General features: G+C 36.1%; 1 protein-coding gene across 3 annotated transcripts in view; it reads right to left on the bottom strand.

Moving 5' to 3' along the window:
• LRRC69 (leucine rich repeat containing 69) overlaps positions 1-27,796 on the bottom strand; it is a 122,596-nt gene that overhangs the window by 15,461 nt on the left and 79,339 nt on the right. For 2 of the 3 annotated variants that reach the window (XM_074319070.2, XM_074319069.2), the window contains one exon: positions 20,711-20,890. The exons of the other annotated variant lie outside the window; for it this stretch is intronic. In XM_074319070.2, coding sequence (XP_074175171.1) covers positions 20,711-20,890 — 180 coding nt within the window. The remainder of the gene's footprint in view (positions 1-20,710; positions 20,891-27,796) is intronic. 3 annotated transcript variants of the gene reach the window in all.

Here is a 27,796-nt window from a genome sequence, read left to right as displayed (position 1 = left end):
TTTTTGAAAACTTGCATTTTCATTTGTTTCCAGATAATTTTTTATTCCCTTTTTTATTTATTATTTGATCCATTGATGTTTAGTAGTATGTTGATTAAGCTCCAAATATTTGTGTTTTTTCCAGTTTTGTTCCTATAGTTGTTGTTTTTTAATTTTATTTTTTTAAATTAGTTTCAGGTGTACAAAACAACATAATGATTAGACATTCACACCCCTCACAAAGCGATACCCCCCATGTCTACTACCCCTCTGACATTGTATATAGCTGTTACAATACCATTGACTATATTCCCTATGCTGTACTTTATATCCCATGACCATATATATATATATATATATATATATATATATATATATATACACACACACACACGTATATATATTTAATTATAGTTGACATTCAATATTATTCTACTTCAGCTTCAGGTGTACAGAACAGTGATTGATTTCTAATTTCATACAATTGTGGTCAGAAAAGATGCTGGATATAATTTCAATCTTCTTCCATTTATTAAGGTTTGTTTTGTGGCCTAATATATTAGGTTGGTGCAAAAGTAACTGCAGTTTTTGAAATTATTTTTAACCTTTTAAACCACAATTACTTTTGCACCAACCTAATATGATCTATCTTGAAGAATGTTCCATATGCACTTGAAAAAGAATGTATAAATGCCAGATAAGTTGATCTGGTCTAATGTGTCATTTAAGACCATTACTTCCTTACTAATTTTCTGTCTGGATGATCTATCCATTGATGTGAGTAGGGTTTTAAAATACTCTATTATCATTGCATTACATAAAGTGGATTTCTCCCTTTATGTCTATGAATACTTATTTTATATATTTAGGTGTTTCTATGTTGAGTGCATACATATTTATGATTGTTATATCCTCTTCTTGGATTGACTCCTTTAAAAATATGTAGTTTCCTTCTTTTTCTATTTTTACATTGTTTTGAAGTCTTTAATGTTGGATATGAGTATTGCTACCCCAGCTTTCTTTTCACTTCTATTTGCATGGAATATCTTTCTCTATCTCTTCCCTTTCAGTCTGTGTGTTTTTCAATCTGAAGTGAGTCTCCTGTAAGCAGCATATCAATGGATCATGGTTTTTTAATCCATTCTGTCATCCTATATCTTTTGATTGGAACATTTAGTTCATTTACATTTAGGGTAACTAAGGATAGGTATGTGCTTATTGCCATTTTGTTCATTGTTTTGGTTATTTTATAGTTCTCTGCTCTATTCTTCTTAATCTCTTTCCTGGTGGTTTGCTGTTTTTCTTTAGTGTTTGTTTGGGTTTTCCTTTGTTGTTGTTTTTGTTTTTATATCTTTCGTAGGTTTTTTTATTTCTGTTTACCATTACCATGAGGTTTATGTATATCATTCTCTATCTCTAGCAGTCTATTTTAAGCTGAAGGACATTTACGTTCCAATATGTTCTATAACGACTACATTTTTACTTCCCCTTCCTCCATGCTTTACATTATTGATGTCATATTTTAGATATTTTTGTGTTATGTATCTCCTAACTAGCTATTGTAGTTTGAGTTGGGTTTGATATTTTTTCTTTTGACCTTTGTAGTAGCTTTTCAAATGTCTGATTTGCTGTCTTTATTAAATATTTGGTTTTACCTATAGCTAAGTGTTGAAATTGTCCCTGAAGAACTACTAGTGACAAAAATTGCAAGCTAGATATGGTCTTTTCCCTTTCTATACAGTAGACAGACCTCTCATCCAACCAGCCATTCCTGCCTAATTTCATCTAGAACTAAAGGGCTATTAAAATAAACCATGCTACATATACTTCACTTGGCTCCTATTTAAGAATCTAGGGCAAAGCATAGAGCCATGAACCAAGAGGAGTACATTACAGAAAGAAAAACAAATATAAACAAAGGAAGCAAGTGGAGCCATACAGTTATCTAATTTGCTTTGTCCAGTTTCTCCATGAGGCGAAAAGTTTGTAACAGAAATTTAATAATATTAAGGGTATTTTCTGTTTCCACAGTGGTTTTAGCCATTTCCCTTCTGTTATTAAGAAATCGTCTGGGCAGTGTTTGGGTTGGATTTTGTTGCAAGCAGGAATGCAAAGTATCTTTGTTCCACTTTTCCCTTGTTGGGGCTATTATGGTTTAATTAATTAGAACAAAATGTTTTGTTTAATGTTTTAGGGCTTATTTTATCAAAGTTTTGCATTGAATATGTAACTTTGCTTGTGACTATTCTCTAACTTTCTAATTACTATTTCTGATATAATATTTCTAAGGACTATGAATTGTTTCCAGGAAATTTTACTGAGAAAAATGGACTCAACATAGTTCCTTGGTGACATATACAAAGGGTGCCAAAAAAAGTATACACATTTTAAGAAAGGAAAACAATGTTAAAATTGTAATACTCAATATATACCAATAACAAAAGATGAATACAAGTCACATTTGACTTCTGCAATTATAAGAGATGCTCAAAGTGGTTACCATTAGCAGCCAGACATTTCTGATTACAGCGAACTACTGCTTTAGCAACATTGACCAAAGTGTCCACTTGTATACATTTTTTGGCACCCTAGTATTTCCATCTATAGTTACTGTATTCATAATGTTTGCATGTAAAAAGGAAGTCTCTAATACCTTACCTCTTGATATCAATTAAATTTCTATTTCCATTTGTGCCTTCATCACAATAGTGTTACTGGTATGACATATGTCCATTTGAAATGAGCATGTTACAAAATAATGATGAGACACCCTGTTATAAAGGACATCTCTTCACAAACCTCAATTAACAAAACTTCATGCCTCTGTCAAAGATAATTCCTGCTTTGGTCATTGTTTATAAACAGAAATTGAAACATCCTTTTTGTCAAGCCAAGGTCAAAGAGTTGGTCTATGATTAGACACGCTTTTATTTTGAAAGCATACATTTTAGCCAAAAGCTTTAAAATGTAAAATGCTCTGCTAAAGTCTAATTTTTCACTCTTTAGTATTTACAGTGAAATACAAGAATTAGGAAATAATTTCTAAACAAATAATATCTCTCACTATTTTAGGGAAAGTAAAGTTTTGCACTTTGAGTTTAAATATGCATGCTTACTAAGTTTTATATTTATATTTACCATTGTTGAATGGTAGAATTAAAAGGTATTTTTTAATCACTCAACAAATGCCTTGGTGACAGTCACTGTCATGTTTTAAATTTCGAGAAATCAAAAATTATCAGAGTATAAAGTAAAGCTTTGGATAAAGTTTTAATATTACATGAAGCACAAAGAATAGGAAAAAAGAATAAAATGGTTTCCTGTTTCCTCAGGTAAAGCTATCATGGTAGGCCTCCCCAAAGATGTCCATGTCCTAATACCAACCTGTGAATATGTATATTACCTTACATGGCAAACGGACTTTGCAAGTGTGATTAAGATAAGGACCTTGAGATGGGGATGATATCAAAGTGGACCAATTCAGTCACAAGGACCGTTAAAAATGGAAGAGGGAGGCAGAAGATAAGGTCCAAGTGATGTGATATGAAAAGGACTAGCTGTATCAACGCTGACTTTGAGGATGGAGGAAGGGAATCATAAGCCAAGGAATGTGGGAGGCCTCTAAAAACTGGAAAGATGAAGAAAATGGAGTCTTCTCTAGAGCTTCCAGAAAGGAATGCAGCATGGCTAACACCTTGATTTTAGCTCAGTGAGATTCATATTGGACTTCTGATATATTAAACTGTAAGATAATAAATTTTTGTTGTTAAGACACCAAGTTTATGGCAATTTGGTATAGCAGTAATAGAAAACTAACAGTGGTATTATGTTCCAAATTTGCAGGACCATGAAAAGCATGACTATTAGAGCCCTTCTCCCCCTTATGAAATCAGGACACTTTGAAACTAAAAGAGACTTTGATCTAATCCCTTCATTGTCCAGATCAGGAAACTAGTCCAGATATGGTGAGAAGGAATGTGACTTACCTTAGGTCTCATAGTTCAAGGCAGAGACAGGACTAGAATCTCTTTACTAAATCCTAGATCAGTGTTAGTCATAGTGTGCCTCTCAAATTCTTTCACGAATGTAGTTTTTAAATTATAGTTTAACAATTTGCAGAACTGTTTGGAAGAATGAACAGTTGTTGGAAAGTGCACGTTTTCAAAAAATGCATAGAAGCTGTATATTGTTTTACTGTTCTGATCTGTCTTCAATCGAAGGTTAAATATATTCACTTAAATTACCCACATATCACTTGAAACTCAATTTAAGATTAAATCTGGGGTCTTGCCTCCCAAATCAGCTCCCTCTGGAATTTTCTGATTTTCTCCTTTACACCCCTCTGAGTTTTCCCATATCCAATCAATCAACAAGTTCTGTGGTTCTACCTTCCTCATTGTTTTTCCTTTCCTTGCGTTTCTACTGCTATCCCTTACACCCACACTAGGCAATCACTCTAACAGGTCTGTTTTTTTCAGCTTCTCCTCTCTTGAACCTCCAATTAATCCAGCACAGTACTGCCAAATGATTCCTTCTGAAATACATATTTCTTTCCATCATTGACTTATCCCTCCTTATTCTATCATATGATAGACTCATAGAATTCGACCCTTTTTTAAAATAATATTGCTTCCTCCCACTCCCATCCACAAACCATCTTAATTGACTCACTGGCCTATGAGCATGATTCATTCTCCTACTTAAAATTCTCTTCTCCTAAAATATCCTCTCTGCTTCCTTCTCCATGTATCTGAATTCTATCTATATTAAGGCCCCATACAAGTTTCAGCATCTTTCTGGGCACTTTCCAGGACAGAAAACCTACAGTAATTTCACCTTCCACTTAAAGCCCTAAAGCAATTGACCTCTACTACCCATTTAACATTTAGTTTTTATTGTTAGTGTTGTTTGCATCTTTGGAGTTTAAACTCTTGATCTTAAATCATTTGGGACAAACTAAGTCCCTTACTTATTTATATTGTACATTGAACCCAGTTTCCTACTTAAAGCAGGTGCTCAAATTATTTATGGAGTGACTGAAAATAATTTTTTTTAATCCAGAATGAATGTTCAGAATGACAACTCTTCCATACCAACAATGATAAGCACCATCAATGAGAACAACTCTAAAGTTAATTGCTCCATTTAGAAAGTATAGCCATTTTGATTTGCCCAGGGCAGTCCTGGTTTCCTGCTGTGTTGTTGTTGTTTTTTTTCAGCTATCAAGAATGTCCACTTTCACTCTCAAAATTATCTTGGTTTAAATAGCACATTATGTGGTCATTCCACCCCTAAGACAGTTTGGACTGTGATAATGGCAGAGACCACAACAAAACTCCTGCTCATGTTCTGGTCACCCATTCAGCTAAGCAGCATTCTCTCCTACACAGAATGATCCTGCTGTCCAACACCACCTCTCCGTAATCAATTTGCTTTGAATTTCACATGGAAGGTTCAAACATTTTGGTAATGCACAGCTTTAGATTTATGTACTGAAGTTGAATCAATTTAAGATAAAAAAAAAAAAAAACCATAGATAACTGAATACAACTGTGACTCTACCCAGCAGTTTAAGAACAAAAGAGTTCTCCAAAGAGAAGAGAATTCATGAATTCCCATAGGAGTAGAAGTAGTCAAGATACAGTGTATGAGTTCATTTATACTATAATTGTTCTGTTATTTTCTGAATAAAATAATAAGGAACATTCATAGCATTTTAATTTTTCTAAATAATAAATACATACTACTTTCATGACTGTTCAGAATTAGAAATGTGATGGCTTCTGAAACTCTTAGTGCCTAATGCACATTAAATTGATTAATCATCGCATAAATGTTTTAAAACCTACATTCATTTTCACAATTGACTGGTTGAAATGATCAGTTTCATGTCAGTGGTATCTCAACAGTAATAACTTTTTACTACAAAGTAAGATTTTTCTCTACAAGTAATGAGTAAAATTATTAAATGTAATCTTGTTACATTTAATTACTAGCAGCTTGTCATAAAAAAGGAATTAATTGTTGCAAGTTTTCATTCATTTTCATAAAGTAGATCAACGTTTTCACTCATTTGTAGCCTACTCTAGTCTCTTCTGAAGTTAGTTTTAATTACATTACATCATTCAGTACAGTGTTGAGAGCTCATATTCTGAACTGTTCCCTCCCTAAACTCTTCAACTTTAAAGAATTCCTGGGAAACATTAAGTTCAACTAACATAACTACACAAAATTAAAACTATCAAATACATATCTTGGGCACGGGATCACTCAAGTGTTTGGAAAGAATTTTATGAAACTATTTAGGTTACTTCTGAGTCACTAGTCATGGTACAAGTTGGTAGTAACCAAAAAGCATTAATTTTTGTTGCTGTTTCAAATGTTTATATATCATTAGTAGTTAATACTTAAATATCAATTACATTAAAAGTATTGATGATTCTGTAATTGCTAAGGACTAACTGAACTCAAATGGCAAAGGATATAACATTTGGAAAAAGAGAAAAACATCTGGATGAATTATAGCAAAGGTTAATATTTGAGATTGAGTAAAATATTTCATCAACTATTTTCTAATTCTCATCTCACTGTTTCCTAAAATAAGTAGGACATAATTTCACATTAGCCTAAATAGAAGCAATTACAATGTGATATTTGGCCATTTCTAGTTATTTCATGTCAAGAATAAAGACCCATTTGTTATCAGGTATCTCCCTCATTCAACTGTGCCTTCAGATGGTAAATCCTGTCAGAGACACAACATTCTGTAAAGCTCAACAGCATAACCAGATGCTGGCATTATCAAATAAGTTCTCCTTTCATGATAAAGTATTTACTCTAAAGGTTAGCATTCTCTAAGTTTAGTTCATAAAAAGACAATTTTAAAATTGATTCTTTAATAGAAAGTGGGGCTTCTAGGCAACTAGTTTTTGTATAATCTCTAAGTAGAAAAGCAGCATAAAACCTTAAAGATATTTGGTTGGTGCAAAAGTAATTGTGGTTTTTGCAATTGTTTTTAACCTTTAAATGGCAATTACTTTTGCACCAATCTAATATATAAAACAACGGTGTACCAACATGGTTAAGTTGATTACCATCCCAATGTATTTTGTGCATGTTTTCATTCTAGAAACAGGGAACTAAACAATGCCATTAAAATAACATTTCAAATGCCTAGCACCTGGTATAGTATATTCCAATCTAAGTGTTGGAATATCCAATTTTTAACCACTTTTAAATATCCTTAAATTTATTTAGCATAATTTATAAATTCATACTATACACTTAATTCTACTTCCAACATCATATAATTTTCACTGTCATATGCTTACTAAATGTTACTTTTGTTTAATTTTTAAAATTATTTTAATATGCTTAGAATCAATGGTTATTTCAAAGCAAAACAAGTTTCCTTTTTTAAAATTTTCTTCCCATAATTTTCTGACACTCTCATATCTTTTGCTTATGAATTTATCTAGGCATATAATTCTAGATTTTTGAGTCACTTTCTCTTAGTGCTTTGATGATATCATATCATTGTTTTTCTGACATTTGCTTTTAGTCCATTGTTATTTTTTGTAGGTGATCTATTTTCTTAAAATTTTATCTTTAGTTCTTTTTTTTTTTTTTAAATTAAATTTATTGGGGTGACAATTGTTAGTAAAATTACATAGATTTCAGGTGTACAATTCTGTATTACATCATCTATAAATCCCATTGTGTGTTCATCGCCCAGAGTCACTTTCCATCACCATATATTCGATCCCCCTTACCCTCACCTCCACCCCCACCCCCCTTACCCTCTGGCAACCACTAAACTATTGTCCGTGTCTATGAGTTTCTGTTTCTCATTTGTTTGTCTTGTTCTTTTGTTGTTTTTGGTTTCTATACCACATATCAGTGAAATCACATGGTTCTCTGCTTTTTCTGTCTGACTTGTTTCGCTCAGCATTACTCTCTCAAGATCCATCCATGTTGTCATAAATGTTCCTATATCATCTTTTCTCACTGCCGAATAGTATTCCATTGTGTATATGTACCACAACTTCTTTATCCATTCATCTATCGAAGGACATTTTGGTTGTTTCCATGTCTTGGCCACCGTAAACAAAGCTGCAATGAACATTGGCGCACACGTGTCTTTATCTCTAAATGTTTTCAGATTTTTTGGGTAGATACCCAGGAGAGGGATTGCTGGGTCATACGGCAATTCTATTCGTAATTCTTTGAGGAACCTCCACACTGCCTTCCATAACGGCTGCACCAGTCTGCATTCCCACCGACAGTGTATGAGGGTTCCTTTTTCTCCACAGCCTCTCCAACATTTGTTTCTATTTGTCTTGTTGATGATAGCCATTCTGACTGGGGTGAGGTGATATCTCATTGTGGTTTTGATTTGCATTTCTCTGATGATTAGTGATGTTGAGCATTTTTTCATATGTTTATTTGCCATTTGTATGTCCTCTTTGGAGAAATGTCTCTTCAAGTCCTCTGCCCATTTTTCAATTGGGTTGTTTGTTTTTTTGTTGTTGAGTTGCATGAGTTCCTTGTATATTCTGGATACTAGCCCCTTATCGGAGGCACTGTTTGCAAAAATCTTCTCCCATTCAGTTGGTGGCCTCTTTATTTTGTCAATGGTTTCTTTCGCTGTGCAGAAGCTTTTAAGTTTCATATAGTCCCATTCGTTTATTTTAGCTTTTACTTCCATTGCCTTTGGAGTCAAGTTCATAAAATGCTCTTTGAACCCAAGGTCCATAAGTTTAGTACCTATGTTTTCTTCTATGCAGTTTATTGTGTCAGGTCTTATGCTTAAGTCTTTGATCCATTTTGAATTAACTTTGGTACATGGTGACAAATAGCAGTCCAGTTTCATTCTTTTGCACGTGGCTATCCAATTCTCCCAGCACCATTTATTGAAGAGGCTGTCTTTGCTCCATTGTATGTTTTTAGCTTCTTTGTCAAAAATTATCTGTCCATATTTATGTGGTTTTATTTCTGGGTTCTCAATTCTATTCCATTGGTCTATGTGTCTGTTTTTCTGCCAATACCATGCTGTTTTGATTATTGTGGCCCTGTAGTACAGGCCAAAGTCAGGAAGTGTGATACCTCCATTATAGTTCTTTTTTCTTAAGATTGCTTTGGCTATTCGGGGTCTTTTGTGGTTCCAAACAAATCTGATGATTTTTTGTTCTATTTCTTTAAAATATACCATTGGGATTTTGATGGGGATTGCATTGAATCTGTATATTGCTTTGGGTAATATGGCCATTTTAACTATGTTGATTCTTCCAATCCATGAGCATGGAATGTCTTTCCATTTCTTTGTGTCTTCTTCAATTTCTTTCAAAAATGTCTTATAGTTTTCAGCATATAGGTCTTTCACATCCTTGGTTAAGTTTATTCCTAGGTATTTTATTCTTTTTGCTGCAATTGCAAAAGGAATTGTTTTTTGTATTTCTTTTTCTGAGATTTCATTGTTAGTATATAGGAAGGCAATGGACTTTTGTGCGTTGATTTTGTAGCCAGCAACTTTACTGTATTCGTTGATTGTTTCTAATAGCTTTTTGGTGGAGTCTTTAGGGTTTTCTATATATAGCATCATGTCATCTGCAAAGAGTGATAATTTAACTTCTTCATTCCCAATTTGGATGCCTTTTATTTCTTTCTCTTGCCTGATTGCTCTGGCAAGGACTTCCAACACTATGTTGAAAAGCAGAGGTGATAGGGGACAGCCCTGTCGTGTTCCTGAACGTAGAGCAAAGGGCTTCAGTTTTTCTCCATTAATTATGAGATTAGCAGAGGGCTTGTCATATATGGCCTTTATTATGTTAAGGTATTTTCCTTCTATACCCATTTTATTAAGTGTTTTAATCATAAATGGATGTTGTATCTTGTCAAATGCTTTTTCTGCATCAATTGATATAATCATATGATTTTTGTCCTTTATTTTGTTTATGTGATGTATCACATTGATGGATTTTCATATGTTGAACCATCCTTGTGCCCCGGGGATGAACCCCACTTGGTCGTGATGAATAATCTTTTTAATGCATTGTTGTATTCGATTTGCTAGAATTTTATTTAGGATTTTTGCATCGGTATTCATTAGAGATATTGGTCTGTAGTTTTCTTTTTTTGTGCTGTCCTTACCAGGTTTTGGTATCAGGGTAATGTTGGCCTCATAAAATGAGTTAGGGAGTACTGTCTCTTCTTCAATTTTTTGGAAGAGTTTGTGCAGAATTGGTATTAGATCCTCTTTGAAGGTTTGGTAGAATTCACTAGTGAAGCCATCTGGTCCCGGACTTTTGCTTTTGGGAAGGTTTTGGATGACTGATTCAATTTCGTTACTGGTGATCGGTCTGTTTAGATTTTCCAGTTCTTCATGGTTCAGCCTTGGAAGGCTATATGTTTCTAAGAACTTGTTCATTTCTTCTAGGTTGTTGAATTTGGTGGCATATAGTCCTTCATAGTATTCTTGGATGATCCTTTGTATTTCTGTGGTGTCCGTGATAACTTCCCCTTTTACGTTTCTGATTTTGTTAATCAGTGTCTTCTCTCTTTTTATCTTAGTAAGTCTAGCCAAGGGTTTGTCAATTTTGTTAATCTTTTCAAAGAACCAGCTCTTTGTCACATTAATTTTTTCTATTGTCTTTTTGTTCTCTATTTCATTTAGTTCTGCTCTAATTTTTATTATTTCCTTTCTTCTGCTGACCTTGGGTTTTACTTGTTCTTCTTTTTCTAGTTCTTTAAGGTGTAACATGAGGTTATTTATTTGAGAGTTTTCTTGTTTCTTGAGATAGGCCTGTAATGAGATAAATTTCCCTCTTAAAACTGCTTTCGCTGCATCCCCAAAATTTTGGTAGGATGTATTTTCATTGTCATTTGTTTCTATGTATTTTTTGATCTCTTCTCTAATTTCTTCTTTGACCCAGTCCTTCTTTAAAAATATGTTGTTTAATCTCCATGTATTTGTGTCTTTCCCCGCTTTCTTTTTACAGTTGATATCCAATTTCAAAGCCTTGTGATCAGAGAATATGCATGGTATGATTTCAATCTTCTTAAATTTGTTGAGACTGATTTTATGTCCCAATATATGGTCTATCCTTGAGAATGTTCCGTGTACACTAGAAAAGAATGTATAGTCTGATGTTTTAGGATGAAGTGCTCTATAAATGTCAATTATGTCCATTTCATCTAATGTGTCATTTAGGGCTACTATTTCGTTATTTATTTTCTGTTTGGATGATCTATCCATAGCTGTCAATGATGTATTTAAGTCCCCTAGTATAATTGTGTTTTGGTCAATTTCTCCCTTTAGTTCTGTTAGTAGTTGCTTGGTGTATTTCGGTGCTCCCTGATTGGGGGCATAAATATTGATGACTGTTATGTCTTCTTGTTGTACAGTCCCCTTCACCATTATGAAATGTCCATCTTTATCTCTTGTTATCTTTTTCATTTGAAGTCTGTTTCATCTGATATCATTATGGCTACACCTGATTTTCTCTGGGTACCATTTGCTTGGAGTGTCAATTTCCACCCTTTCACTTTGAGTCTATGCTTGTCCTTGTAGCTGAGATGTGTCTCTTGGAGACAGCATATGGTTGGGTTTAGTTTTTTGATCCAATCTGCTACTCTGTGCCTTTTTATTGGTGAGTTCAGTCCATTTACATTTATGGTGATTATTGATATGTGAGGATTTCCTGTCATTCTATCTTTAGTTTTCTGGTAAGGCTGTGTCTCCATTGTTTCTTTGCCTTTTTGTTGTTGTCTATTATTTCTGTGTGGTGGTATTCTATGATGTTTCCCTCTGTTTCTTCTTTTATTTCAGTATATATTTCAATTCTGGATTTTTTTTGAGTGGTTACCCTTAAGTTTATGTAAAAGAAAGTTTGATATTTAGAGTATTCCATTTTCTTCAGCACGCTTACTTTCTCCATTCCCATATTCCGGTTCAGGCCTTTACTCTCCCCTTTTTTGAGTTTTGTTTGCCACAAATTGTCCCTGTTGATGGTGGTCGAATAGCCTCCTTTAGTATTTCTTGTAGTGCAGGTCGTGTATTAGAAAATTCCCTCAGCTTCTGTATGTCTGGAAAGGTCTTTATTCCTCCTTCATATCTAAAGGATATCTTTGCTGGATATATTATTCTTGGCTCATGATTTCTCTCTTTCAATAGTTTGAATATTTGGTTCCACTCCCTCCTGGCTTGTAGAGTTTCTGCTGAAAAATCTGATGATAATCTAATGGGCTTTCCTTTGTATGTTACCGTCTTCTTTTCCCTGGCTGCCTTGAGGATTCTTTCTTTGTCGCTGATTTTAGACAGCTTCAATACAATGTGCCTTGGAGAAGGCCTGTTTGGATTGAGGTAACTAGGTGTTCTATTTGCTTCTTGGATTCGAGGGTCCAGTTCTGTCCACAAATTTGGGAAGTTCTCATCGACAATTTGTTCGAATATATTCTCTGTTCCCTTCTCTCTTTCTTCTCCTTCTGGTATGCCCATTATTCTTATATTGCTCTTTCTGATGGAGTCAGAAAGTTCTTGTAGAGTTCTTTCATTTCTTTTAAGTCTCAAGTCTCTTTCTTCTTCTATCTGTGTCATTTCCAGGTTTCTATCTTCGATGTCACTGATTCTTTCCTCCATCTGGTCAACTCTACTACCTAAGCTGGTTATTTCATTCTTAATTTCTTCTATTGAGTTCTTAATCTCCAGAAATTCTATTTGGTTCTTTTTTAAGATTTCAATCTCTTTCGTAAAATGCTCATACTGTTCTTTGATTGAGTTTCTGAGTTCATTTAACTGCCTATCTGTGTTTCTTGTATCTCGTTGAGTTTTTTCAGAACTGCAATCTTGAATTCTCTGTCATTTAAGTCACATATTTCTGTATCTTTAAGTCCCTTCTCTGGAGATTTTTCACTTTCTTTCTGAGCTATCTTGTTGCCTTGGTTATTCATGGCGATTACTGGTTTACTATTTCTCTTCCTAGACATCTACAGGAGTGACTTCTGCAACAGGTTGATAGGAAGCGGTCTTTCTTTTGTTTGCCAGTACTTGTTGGTAGAGTGTTTTATTATTTCTCCAACTGCAACTTATTTTTCTTCTCCCACACGGTAGTGCTATTTTCTCTGCACTATTCCAACTTCTCACACAATGGGGGGATTCCCTGGGAGACGGGCTTCTCCTCTATTTATAGTTCGTCTAGGTCACAGGGCGCAGTGTCCCGGGGGGTATGCGGAGAGCTTTTGGTGTTCCAAAGCTCTTCCAGCTCCTGATTCAGAGCCCGTATGTTTCAGCAGTTCTGTTTACTCCTGCAGGGATCCGCCCAGATAGGTGGGGTCAGAGGCGGGGTGAGTTGTGAGAGGTGCCCCAGAGCAATGGCGGCGACCACCACCACAGCCGGTCCTGCTTCCACAGCTCTCTCCCCTTTGCCAGAACTAGTTGGGCTGTGAATTTGTGTCTGCGGTACACAGTTCTCAAAATAGCAAATTTTCTGTTGTTTTGATCTGACACTGCTACTGTTTCGCTTTTAGCACCGGGCAGGTGGGGGCGGGGCGAGCTCTGGGAGGGGAGGGAGGGGGCGGCTAGTCTCAGTGCCTAAGGCTCTGTTCTCTGCTCGGCAGTGCGGCTTAAACTACCGTTTTCAGCCTTTTTCCCTCAGTCTTTTCTCCGAGGTCTCTGCCGTGAGCGTTGGGTTCAGCCGTGTTATATGCTGTCCCCTCAGCCCCGTGGGCCACAAGCGGAGCCCTAGCAGTCCGAGTTCTTCCCTCTCCCGCAGCTGCGGTAGTTCCGGGAAGCAGCGAGCTCGGTGCACTGAGCGAGGTCTGCGTCCTGCGCCCGCGCGGCTCCGTCTCCGCGTGCTTCTCCCTTTCCTCCTCCCTCCACTCGCGTGAATCTCCCACCTGTAGGTGATTTCAGTCGGTAGTGGGCCTCTTCGTCTTGCCTGTCTGCTGTGCAGGGAGTCCTTTGTGGAGTTTTTGTTGTTCGATTCTTTGTAGATTCCAGGGGAGCTTTACAGAGGCTCACCTCACTCCGCCATTTTTCCCTTGATTATCTTTAGTTCTTAATAGCTTCTCTTTGGTGGTATGCACCTTTACCAAAAATGTGCCTAGGTATGGGTTCGTCTAGGTCTTATTTATTTTGCTTGGCCTTCAATGTGCTTTTTCAATGTGATGGATCATGTCTTTCTTCAATATTTGAACATTTTCTGTCACTAGCAAGTATTCACATCCAGGTCTCCTGTTAATTTTTTTAACCACTATGTTTTTAACCCATGCTATATTCTTATGCCACTTTGTTGATGCTTTTATAATGAATTCCAATACAGTTAATTGATAAAAATGTAGTCTTACTTCCTTTTTAGTTTTTAAAATGAAATTACATAGATACAAAATCTCTTTATTCTCCTTATTCTCCTATTCTTTCTTCAGTGCTGACTAATGTTAACGTGTGTGTGTGTGTGTGTGTGTGTGTGTGTGTGTGTGTGTGTGAAACTTATGAACAGCTACTTAACTTATTTAGTTACCTCATCTGTGAATGGGACAATGAAAACAAAGTCACAGAGTTAATATGAAGATTGAGAACTCATGTTACTCAAAGGTCAACTCCTCAGGAAAGTTTCCCCTAAGCCTCCTGCTATAGGTTGAATGTTTGTGTCCCCCCCAAAAATTCATATGTTGAAATCCTCATGATTAATATGATGGTATTAGGAGGTGAGTTTTTAGAGGTGATTAGGTCATGAGGGCAAAGTCCTCATGATTGGGATTAGTGCCCTTATAAAAGAGACCCATAGCTTCCTAGCATCTTCAGTTACCTTCAGGAAGACCATGACCCAAAGAGGCCCTCCAACCCAACATGCTGGCACACTGATTTTGGACTTCCAGCCTCCAGAGCTAAATTTCTGTTTTTTATAAGCTACCCAGTCTGTGGTATTTCATTTTAGCAGCCTGAGCAAACTAAAACACCTCCTAAGTAGCCATTTGCTCTGTCTGTGACTCCATAGCATGAGTATATAATGCCTTATTTTAATCTTATAACATTATATTTTAATAGTCTGTGATCTTCTTGATGGTATGGACTGTGTCTTATTCATCTTTGGCCCCTGAGAGCCTAGCACAGTACCTTGCATATAGTGAGTACCCTTTAACACCTTTAAGGTATTAAAGGAAAAATATATGTAAAAGTAATTTTGTAAGTGGAAAGCACTACCACTATCTAGTTGTTTAAAAACTTTCATACCTCTCTTTGTGGCTTACTCAATACTTTAAGGTAATGGAACAGATGAGGATTACCATGTGGTAACCAAATTCTAACCTTAAAATAGGCAGTCGATAATAAAAACATTAAACTCTTCCTGAATTGGCATACAAAATAGACTAATTTTAAGTTTTATCTTCTACTAGCTCCTTTCACAACCTAAAATTATGCACATATTCCCCCATCCTCAAAATCTTTCCTCAAGCCCTCTTCACTCTCCAGAGAATATCCTATTGTTCTTCCACCTTTTACTGTCTATATTTTTTGGAGATTAGTCAAGACTTGCTGGCTTCACTTCTGTGTTCCCATTTAGCCACCTGATTGATGCAACTTGCTTCTAGCCCACCCCCCACCCATTTAATGACACAAAGGGCACCATCTTCCTCCTCTAAATTTTCCAGTCCAGTTTTTTCTCCTCAGCCCTAAATCTCTCAATGTGGCACCTTTAATCAACTCATTCTAGAGTCCATAATGGAATAAGGGAAGAACCAAGTTTTCTCACAATCAAAGAATAGTGTGGAATTGGCTGAAAGAGGACCAGCAAGCCAAAGGGACTTCAAGGTGAGAACAAGAAGGCACAGGGCACATGGACAGATAAGCAGAGATCGGTGGCAAGTGGGCAACTCAGCAGACACCATCATGGAAACAGGACCATATTTGAGGTCTTGATAGGATGACCATATACCTCAGGGGATGCTCACATGGAACAGAAGATGTTGGCAGAACATATTGCTCTTGAAGAAAGCAAGGAGAAGGAAATCCTAAATGATCAAGATTAATTCTGAAATGACTAAGATCATCCTAAAAATTACCACATAAAACTGGAATTAACTAGAATAAGTTTTCCAGTAGAATGAGGGTCCAAACAGAAGATAAGTTCAGCAGAAGAAAAAGTAAGAAAATCCTATTTCTTACATATCTTTGTTTTATAGCTAGAAAATTTGTCCCTACTCTACCTGGTTTTACTCCTCTCTCCATGAGTGCATTTTCTCATTCTCCTTTGCTGACTTCTGGTTTTGCCCAACCATTTAATATTGTTATCCTCAAGGATTCTGTCCTTCTGATCTCAATTCACCGTAAACTGTTCTCAGCAATTTTCATTCCCATGGCTTCAAGTGTCATACTTATATAAACAATCCTTGAATCCACATCACCAATTCCAATCTGTCTTTGACAAAAACAAATATCATCTTGCTACTCCACTGCTTCAAAACTGTAAGTAGCTGTTATGAGCTGAATCGTATCCCCCTCCCAAATTCATATGTCAGAGTCCTAGCCCCCAGTATCTCCAAATGTGACTGTATTTGGAGACAGCATCTGCAAAGTGGTGATTAAGTTAAAATAACATCAAGGGTGGGCTTGAATGAATATGACTGGTGTACTTATAAGAAGAGGAAATTTGGACACAGACACGAGCAGAAGGAAAATGATGTGAAGACACAGGGAGAAGACAGCCATCTACAAGCCAAGGAGAGAGACCACAGAAGAAACCAAGCATTCTGATACCTTGGTCTCGGACTTCTAGCCTCTAGAATTATGAGAAAATAAATTTCTGTTGTTTAACTTATTCAGTCTATGGTGATTTGTTATGGCAGCCACAACAAACTAATACAGTAGCTTTTGAAATTAATTTTAAATTTAACGCACAAGAGCCATCCCCATCTCACACCCACTTCTTTCTAACCTCATTCCCACACCTCATACTCAATGAGTTACCTGTATTCATTGTGCAATTTATTTATACTGTTACCTTTACTCAGACAGTCCCCTCATTTAAAATGCCTGTTCACTGGGTCTTTATCTTAAAGCCCCCCATCTTTTAAAGCACATTTACAATCAATGCTTATCTAAATAATTTTGATGTGCATTATGCATTCTCCAAGTACCAAACACAATCACTGTGGTAGGCCCGGTAACAGACCAGAGAACGTAACCATTTAATTGAGATGCCTTTTTCTCATATCACTCTGTGCACCCCTCCATCATAAAACTTATCACAAGAATGTAATCATTCTTTCTTGTCTGGAAGGCTTGATTTTAAAAAATCTATCCTTATTAAGCACCTACTATGTACTACCTTTATTAAGCACCTGCTTTTCTAACCACTGCCTATGCATTACTCATGTATCATTCATCAGAGTCCTGTGAGATAGGTACAATTATTATCACAGATGGAAGCTTAGCCTCAAAGAGGAAGTTAAGATGACACAGGTGGTAAGTGCTAGGGCTTGTCATCAAGCCTAATTTGTCATTTTCATCACCTTATTATACGACTTCTCCTGTGAACTCGCAAGTTCCTAGAGGGCCAGGGATCTTTATTCCCAGCCCTTGGTAAAGGACCTGACACAAAGTAGGAAAGAATTAATGAATTTAAGTGAATAAATAAATTATGACAAAATAAGGCCTTTTAACATGAATGCCTTATATTTAGTTGAAACAAATGAGAAATAACTGGGTTGAAAAGCATTAGAAAGATGGTCCAGCATCTCTGTTTAAGAGCAAGGAATCACATATGTGGATGCACTGCCCATAGCCTCTACTTAGCCGCTTCGTGAACTTGGTCAAATTACTTCACTCCTCTGCACCTTGGATTTCTCTTTGGTGTCACAGGGTTATTTTTTATATTAATTGAGGTATTCCAGGTGACATGCTTAGCACAATGTCAGAAACCCAGTCAGTACCAAAAAATGTTGGCTGTGGTTATTATAATTAGGCTGCAATTTCTCTACTTAAAATGAGACTAGCAGCTCATCAGACGATTTTGAGAGGAAATCTATCAGAGCATTGGGAAAAAATGAACATGGCAACTTATCCAAGGTGTTCATATCATGGTCAGTGAAAAACAGAGTGTTTTGGCAACTTTTATCAAGTATGTAATATGACATGTGTTATACTCTTTAAATGTCTCTTAAATATAACAATGCATTTCAGATGGTAATGCGAACAATTCACAGATAGGTTATGAAAGCAATCAAGATCATAGATTTACTCCCATCTTGAGAACAAGATGCATTTCTATTTTTATTTTTCCACTGATGACCTCTCTTTTCTTTTGGTGTTTAATGTCCAGCAGGTTTTGACTTTCAAATTTCTCCTCAACCATTATTTCACCTTGACATTATCCCTTTTTGGCAGCAGCTCTGCCAGATTTATCTCTACGATACATTTGATATAATATATTAATAACCTAATAAAACAGAGGAGCTAGTATTCAAATCCAGATGTTGGGATTCACTAGACATCCTTAGAAATAAAATATGTAGCATGCACTGTGCTGGGCTCTCTCTATATATGCAGTACCCATTCTCACCCCTCCTATACAACACAGTACTGGAAATCCTATCCAGAACAGTCAGGTTGGAAAATAAAATAAAAGGCATCCAAATGGGAAAAAAAGAAGTAAAATCATCTTTGTTTGCAGACAATATGATTTTATATATAGAAAATCCTAAAGACTGCTCCAAAAAACTGCTAGAGCTAATCAACAAATTCAGTAAAGTTACAGGATACAAAGTCAACATACAGAAAACAATTGTGTTTCTATACACTAACAAAAACACATCTGAAAAAGAAATAAATAAAATAATCCCATTCACCAGCGCACCAAAAACAATCAAGTTCTTAAGAATATATCTAAAAAAGGAGGTGAAAAATCTGTATGCTGAAAACTCTAAGACTTGGATGAAATATATTAAGAAGACACAAACAAATGGGAAGAAATCCCATGTTCATGGATCACAAGAATTAATATTGTCAAAATATCCATATTACCCAAAGCCATCTCTAGATTTAATGCAATCCTTATTAAAATTCCAATGGCATTTTTTACAGAAATAGAAAAGCAATCGTAAAATTTGTATGAAGCCACAAAACACCCCAAATAGCCAAAGCAATCCTAAGAAAGATGAAAGCAAAATTCATCACATTTCCTGATTTCAAACTATACTACAAAGCTGTTTTGAGTAATCAAAAACACAGTATGGTACTGGCATAAAAATTGACACATAGACCAATGGAATGGAATTAAAAGCCCAGAAATAAACCTCCACATATACAGTCAACTAATATTTGACAAGGAAGCCAAGAATACTTTTCAATTGGGAAAAGATAGTCTCTTCAACAAATGATGTTGGAGAAAAAAAACCTTTGACATAGGTTTTGGCAGTAATTTCTGGATATGACAGCAAAAGTACAAGCAATAAAAGCACAAATAAATAAGTGGGACTACGTCAAACTAAAAAAATTTGTACAGCAAAAGAAATTCAACAAAATGAACAGGCAACCTACAGAATGGGAGAAAATATTTGCAAATTATATATCTGACCAGGGTTAATATCCAAAATATGTAAAGAATTCATACAACTCAACAGCCAAAAAACTAACAACCCAATTAAAAAATAAGCAGAGGGACTGAACCCTAATGCACTGGAATGCAAATTGGTACCACCACTGTGGAAAACAGTATGCAGTATGCAGGCTCCTCAAAAAATTGAAACTAAAAATATGCTCCAACAATCCCACTTCTGAGTATATGCCCAAGGAAATTGAAATCAGAATCTCATGGAGATATCTGCACTCTCATGTTCATTGCATCAGTACTCACAATAGCCATGGAATATTATTCAGCCATGAAAAAGAAGGAAATCCTACCATTCATGACAACTTAGATGGATCTTGAGCGCATTATACTAACTGAAGTAAATCAGACAAAGAAGGACAAATGCTTATGACATCATTTACATGTGGAATCTAAAACATGACAAACTCAGAGGAAAAGCAAAGTCGTAGTTTCCAAGGGTGGGGGTAGGAAAAATTGGGAGATATTGGTCAAAAGGTACAAATTTCCAGTTACAAGATTAACAAGTTTGGGCACCTAATGTACAGTATGGTGATTATAACTACTAATACTGTATCATATATTTCAATGTCACTAAAAGAGTAGATCTTAATTGCTCTCACCACAAAAAAAAAAAGAGGTGATAACTATGTGATAGGATGGAGGCGGTAACTAATACTATGGCGGTAATCATTTTGCAATTTATAAATGTATTTAACACATTTTTTGCAGGAAACGAGTAAACTCGTCATATCGCTTTTTATACCAAAGCGCGGGAGACGAGAATAACACATATTTTGCACCTCTTTTTAAACTAAAACACTGAAAGTTTCATAGAAAAATATCAAATAGATAGAAAAATATGAATATTTTATGGAAAGTCTAATTTTGGCGAGAAAATGTCAAAAAAGCCCCGCGTTACGACGCGATTTGGCAGGAAAATGCCCGCTTACAATTAATCAACACATTATACACCTAAACTTGCATAATATTATGTGTCAGTTATATCTCAGTAAAACTGGGACAATATTATATTATCATAGAAGTGGATTCTTACACATAAATCTAGTTAGCATTGTTTGATTTAGATAAGGACAAAGAATAAGAGGAGGACTTATGCTCATATTCACACAAAAAGCACCACTTACCTTTGATGGAGGAACAAATTCAACACATTCCAGCCATATGGTTAAAAATGACTTTCCACATACTGCACATTTTCTTCCCTGAGAGATTGTGCTCCTGACCTCTGGGTACCATTCTATGGCTTGCATTAGGAAAGGGTTCTTTTCTGCTAGCTGATTCATTATAAATCTTGATGTTATTTCCTAGATTAAAAAAGAATATTGTTCCTCAGATAATTTTCAAACTAGCTGTTTTATATTACATGGATTCCCATTTCATTAGTTTATATTTTTGGCTTATTTTTTGCAGTCTATTAAATTAAATTTCCATAGTATATATAATGAAGTATAATGTCAATGACTCACTGGTATTGTAGATAAATTTAGTTTTCAATAATATAAGAAAAGAAACTTACTTCCATTGTGATATTTCTATGTCTGTTACATACAAAACTCCAAGTTATAATAAATTTACATTATTAGATAAAGTTTAGTTTAAATTTTGTACTTCTCATTACAGTAAGCAAGAACTGTACAGATATTCAGACTGAACTTGAAAATTGACTATCATATTTACTACTGTCTAGATCCTTACTACTGAAATTGCAGACGATGAACCAGTAGAATTTGTAGCACATGGAAGCTCGTTAAAAATTCAGACTCTCAACTGCATTCCAGACATACTCAATCAGAATCTGCAATTAGTAAGGTTCCTCATGTAATCCCTTTGCATGTTAAAGTTAGAAAAGCATTAGTCCTTCATTGAGTACTTCAATAGAGCCATAATGGTAAAGAGTACTGCTTTCTATTCATCAAATCTCTCAATTCAACCTGTATTAAACCTATCCACATAGATATGTCCAGAAATTTCATGTAAGGTAACAATATTACAATATTAAACAATAAAAGGGGTGGTGAAGCTGACTCTCACCAGGACCGTCAATATCATCACCTGAAAGTTAAAAAATATTTTTTAATTATATAATACTTAAAATTAAATCCTAGGATTTACAATCAAAATGGCGGCGTGAGGTGAGCCTCTGTAAAGCTCCCCTGAAATTTACAACTAATCAAACAACAATAACTCCACAAAGGACTCCCTGCACAGCAAACAGGAAAGATGAAGAGGTCCACCAATGAACTCACCTACAAGTGGGCAAATTGCGCGAGCGGGGAGAGGAGGGAAGAGAGAAGTGCGGAGATGGAGCTGCGCGGGCGCAGGATGCAGACCTAGCTCAGTGCTCCGAGCTCGCTACATCCTGGAACTACTGCAGCTGCAGGAGAGGGAAGAACTCAGACTGCTAAGGCTCCACTTATGGCCCACAGGGCTGAGGGGGCAGCATGTAACATGGCTGAACCCAACACTCACGGCAGAGACCTCGGAGAAAAGAATGAGGGAAGAAGGCTGAAAACCGTGGTTTAAGCCCTCACTGCGGAGCAGAGAATGGAAGCCTTAGGCACTGAGAATAGCCGCCCCCTCCCTACCCTCCCAGAGCTCGCCCTGCCCCCACCTGCCCAGTGCTAGAAAGGTAACAGTAGCAGTGTCAGATCAAAAGAACAGAATATTTGCTGTTCTGAGATCTGTGGACTGCAGACACAGATTCGCAGCCCAACTAGTTCCGCAAAGGGGAGGGAGCTGTGGAAGCAGGACCGGCTGTGGTGGTGGTCGCTGCCATTGCTCTGGGCCACCTCTCACAACTCACCCTGCCCCTGGCCCCACCTATCTGGGCGGATCCCTGCAGGAGTAAACAGAACTGCTGAAACATACCGGCTCTGAAACTGGTGCAGGAACAGCTTTGGAACTTCAAAAGCTCTCCGCATACCCACACGCACATTGCACCATGTGACCTAGGTGAACTATTAACAGAGGAGAAGCCCGTCTCCCAGGGAATCCCTCCATTGTGTGAGAAGCTGGAATAGTGCAGAGAAAACATAGCACTACAGTGTGGGAGAAGAAAAATAAGCTGCAGTTGGAGAAAAAATAAAACATTCTACCAACAAGTACTGGAAAACAAAAGAAAGACTTCTTCGTATAAACCTGTTGCAGAAGCCACTACTGTAGACGTCTAGGAAGAGAAATAATAAATCAGTAATTGCCATGAATAACCAAGGCAACAAGATAGCTCAGAAAGAAAGTGAAAAGTCTCCAGAAAAGGAACATAAATATTTGGAAATATGTGACTTAAATGACAGAGAATTCAAGATTGAAGCTCTGAAAAAACTCAACGGGATGCAAGAAAACACAGATAGGCAGTTAAATGAACTCAGAAACACAATCAAAGAACAGCATGAGCATTTTACGAAAGAGATTGGAATTTTAAAAAAGAACCAAATGGAATTTCTGGAGATTAAGAACTCAATAGAAGAAATTAAGAATGAAATAACCAGCGTAGGTAGTAGAGTTGACCAGATGGAGGAAAGAATCAGTGACAACAAAGATAGAAACCTGGAAATTACATAGATGGAAGAAGAAAGAGACGTAAGACTTAAAAGAAATGAAAGAACTCTACAAGAACTGCTTACTCCATCAGAGAGAACAATATAAGAATAATGGCCATACCAGAAGAGGAAGAAAGAGAGAAGGGAACACAGAATATATTCAAACAAATTGTCGATGAGAACTTCCCAAACTTGTGGACAGAATGGACAGAACTGGATCCTCGAATCCAAGAAGCAAATAGAACACCTAATTACCTCAATCCCAACAGGCCTTCTCCAAGGCACATTGTATTGAAGCTGTCTAAAATCAACGACAAAGAAAGAATCCTCAAGGCAGCCAGGGAAAAAAAGACGGTAACCTACAAAGGAAAGCCCATTAGATTATCATCAGATTTTTCAGCAGAAACTCTACAAGCCAGGAGGGAGTGGAACCAAATATTCAAACTATTGAAAGAGAGAAATTATGAGCCAAGAATAATATATCCAGCAAAGATATTCTTTAGATATGAAGGAGAAATAAAGACCTTTCCAGATATAGGGAAGCTGAGGCAATGTTCTAATACACGACCTGCACTACAAGAAATACTAAAGGAGGATGTTCGACCACCATCAACAGGGACAATTTGTGGCAACCACAACTCAAAAAGGGGGAGAGTAAAGGCCTGAACCGGAATATGGGAATGGAGAAAGTAAGCGTGCTGAAGAAAATGGAATACTCTAAATATCAAACTTTCTTTTACATAAACTTAAGGGTAACCACTCAAAAAAAATCCAGAACTGAAATATATACTGTAATAAAAGTAGAAACAGAGGGAAACGTCATAGAATACCATAACACAGAAATAATAGAGAACAACAAAAAGGCAAAGAAACAATGGAGACACAGCCTTACCAGAAAACTAAAGATAGAATGACAGGAAATCCTCACATATCAATAATCACCCTAGATGCAAATGGACTGAACTCACAAATAAAAAGGCACAGAGCAGCAGATTGGATCAAAAAAACTAAACCCAACCATATGTTGTCTCCAAGAGACACATCTCAGCTACAAGGACAAACATAGACTCAAAGCGAAAGGGTGGAAATTGACACTCCAAGCAAATGGTGCCCAGAGGAAAATCAGGTGTAGCCATACTGATATCAGATGAAACAGACTTCAGGTTGAAAAAGATAACAAGAGACAAAGATGGACATATCATAATGGTAAAGGGGACTATACAACAAGAAGACATAACAGTCATCAATATTTATGCTCCCAATCAGGAAGCCCCGAAATATACCAAGCAACTACTAACAGAATTAAAGGGAGAAATTGACCAAAACACAATTATACTAGGGGACTTAAGTACATCATTGACAACTATGGATAGGTCATCCAAACAGAAAATAAATAACGAAATAGCAGCCTTAAATGATACATTAGATGAAATGGACGTAATTGTCATATATAGAGCACTTCATCCTAAAACATCAGACTATACATTCTTTTCTAGTGTACATGGAACATTTTGAAGGATAGACCATATATTGGGACATAAAATCAGCCTCAGCAAATTTAAGAAGATTGAAATCATACCAAGCATAGTCTCTGATCACAGGGCTTTGAAATTGGCTATCAACTGCAAAAAGAAAGCAGGAAAACACATAAATACATGGAGATTAAACAACATACTTTTAAAGAACGACTGGGTCAATGAAGGAATTAGAGGGGAGATCAAAAGATACATAGAAACAAATGACAATGAAAATACATCCTACCAAAATTTTGGGATGCAGCGAAAGCAGTTTTAAGAGGGAAATGTATATCATTACAGGCCTATCATAAGAAACAAGAAAAATACCAAATAAATAACCTCATATTACACCTTAAAGAACTAGAAAAAGAAGAACAAGTGACCCCAAGGTCAGCAGAAGAAAGGAAATAACGAAAATCAGAGCAGAAATAAATGAAATAGAAAACAAAAAGACAATGGAAAAAATTAATGTGACAAAGAGCTGATTCTTTGAAAAAATTAACAAAATTGACAAACCCTTGGCTAGACTCAGAAAGATAAAAAGAGAGAAGACACTAATTCACAAAGTCAGAAACAAAAAAGAGGAAGTTATCACAGGCACCACAGAAATACAAATGATCATCCAAGAGTATTATGAAGGACTATATGCCACCAAATTCAATAACCTAGAAGAAACGGACAAGTTCTTAGAAACATATAGCCTTCCAAGGCTGAACCATGAAGAACTGGAAAATCTAAACAGACCGATCATCAGTAACGAAATTGAATCAGTTAATCTGAAACCTTCCCAAAAGCAAAAGTCCAGGACCAGATGGCTTCACTAGTGAATTCTACCAAACCTTCAAAGGGGATCTAATACCAATCCTGCTCAAACTCTTCCAAAAAATTGAAGAAGAGACAGTACTCCCTAACTCATTTTATGAGGCCAACATTACCCTGATACCAAAACCTGGTAAGGACAGCACAAAAAAAGAAAACTACAGACCAATATCTCTGATGAATATCGATGCAAGAATCCTAAACAAAATTCTAGCAAATAGAATACAACAATGCATTAAAAAGATTATTCATCAAGAGCCAAGTGGGTGGGGTTCATCCCCAAGGCACAAGGATGGTTCAACATCCGCAAATCCATCAATGTGATACATCACATAAACAAAATAAAGGACAAAAATCATATGATTATATCAATTAATGCAGAAAAAGCATTTGAAAACATAACTCATCCATTTATGATTAAAACAATTAATAAAATAGGAATAGAAGCAAAATACCTTAACATAATAAAGGCCATATATGACAAGCCCTCAACTAATCTCATAATTAATGGTGAAAAACTGAAGACCTTTGCTCTATCTCCAGGAACACGACAGGGCTGTCCCCTATCACCTCTGCTTTTCAACATAGTGTTGGAAGTCCTTGCCAGCAATCAGGCAAGAGAAAGAAATAAAAGGCATCCAAATTGGGAATGAAGAAGTTAAATTATCACTCTTTGCAGATGACATGATGCTATATATAGAAAACCCTAAAGACTCCACCAAAAAGCTATTAGAAACAATCAACGAATACAGTAAAGTTGCTGGCTACAAAATCAACGTACAAATGTCCATTGCTTTCCTATATACTAACAATGAAATCTCAGAAAAAGAAATTTTTAAAAAATTCCTTTTGCAATTGCAGCAAAAAGAATAAAATACCTAGGAATAAACTTAACCAAGGATGTGAAAGACCTATATGCTGAAAACTTTAAGACATTTTTGAAAGAAATTGAAGAAGACAGGAAGAAATGGAAAGACATTCCGTGCTCATGGATTGGAAGAATCAACATAGTTAAAATGGCCATATTACCCAAAGCCATATACAGATTTAGTGCAATCCCCATCAAACTCCCAATGGCATTTTTTAAAGAAATAGAACAAAAAATCATCGGATTTGTTTGGAACCACAAAAGACCCCAAATAGCCAAAGCAATCTTAAGAAAAAATAACAATACTGGAGGTATCACACTTCCTGACTTTAGCTTGTATTACAGGGCTACAATAATCAAAACAGCATTGTATTGGCAGAAAAACAGACACATAGACCAATGTAATCGAATTGAGAACCCAGAAATAAAACCACATAAATATGGACAGATAATTTTTGACAAAGAAGCTAAAAACATGCAATGGAGCAAAGACAGCCTCTTCAATAAATGGTGCTCAAAGAATTGGATAGCCACGTGCAAAAGAATGAAACTGGACTGCTATCTGTCACCATGTACGAAAATTAATTCAAAATGGATCAAAGACTTAAGCATAAGACGTGACACAATAAACTGCATAAAAGAAAACATAGATACTAAATGTATGGACCTTGGGTTCAAAGAGCATTTTATGAATTTGACTCCAAAGGCAATGGAATTAAAAGCTAAAATAAACGAATGGGACTATATGAAACTTAAAAGCTTCTGCACAGCAAAAGAAACCATCGACATAATAAAGAGGCAACCAACTGAATGGGAGAAGATTTTTGCAAACAGTGCCTTCAATAAGGGGCTAATATCAAAAATATACAAGGAACTCATGCAACTCAACAACAAGAAACAAACAACCCAATTGAAAATGGCCAGAGGACCTGAAGAGACATTTCTCCAAAGAGGACATACAAATGGCCAATCGACAGATGAAAAAATGCTCAACATAACTAATGATCAGAGAAATGCACATAAAAACCACAACGAGCCATCACTTCACCCCAGTCAGAATGGCTATCATCAACAAGACAAATAATAACAAGTATTGGAGAGGCTGTGGAGAAAAAGGAACCCTCATACACTGTTGGTGGGAATGCAGACTGGTGCAGCCGTTATGGAAGGCAGTGTGGAAGTTCCTCAAAAAATTACGAATAGAATTACCATATGACCCAGCAATCCCTCTTCTGGGTATCTACCCAAAAAATCTGAAAACATTTATACATAAAGACTCATGTGCTCCAATGTTCATTGCAGCTTTGTTTACGGTGGCCAAGACATGGAAACAACCAAAACATCCTTCAATAGATGAATGGATAAAGAAGTTGTGGTATATATACACAATGGAATACTATTCGGCGGTAAGAAAAGATGATATAGGAACATTTGTGACACCATGGATGGATCTTGAGAGTGTAATGC

This window comes from Rhinolophus sinicus, chromosome 7 (genome assembly GCF_057876585.1).
Source record: "Rhinolophus sinicus isolate RSI-liver-muscle chromosome 7, RSI-T2T, whole genome shotgun sequence".
In the NCBI taxonomy this organism is placed as follows: Eukaryota; Metazoa; Chordata; class Mammalia; order Chiroptera; family Rhinolophidae; genus Rhinolophus; species Rhinolophus sinicus.
The sequence above is the reverse complement of the archived record's forward strand: the minus strand, read 5'-3'. Positions and strand labels throughout refer to the sequence as shown.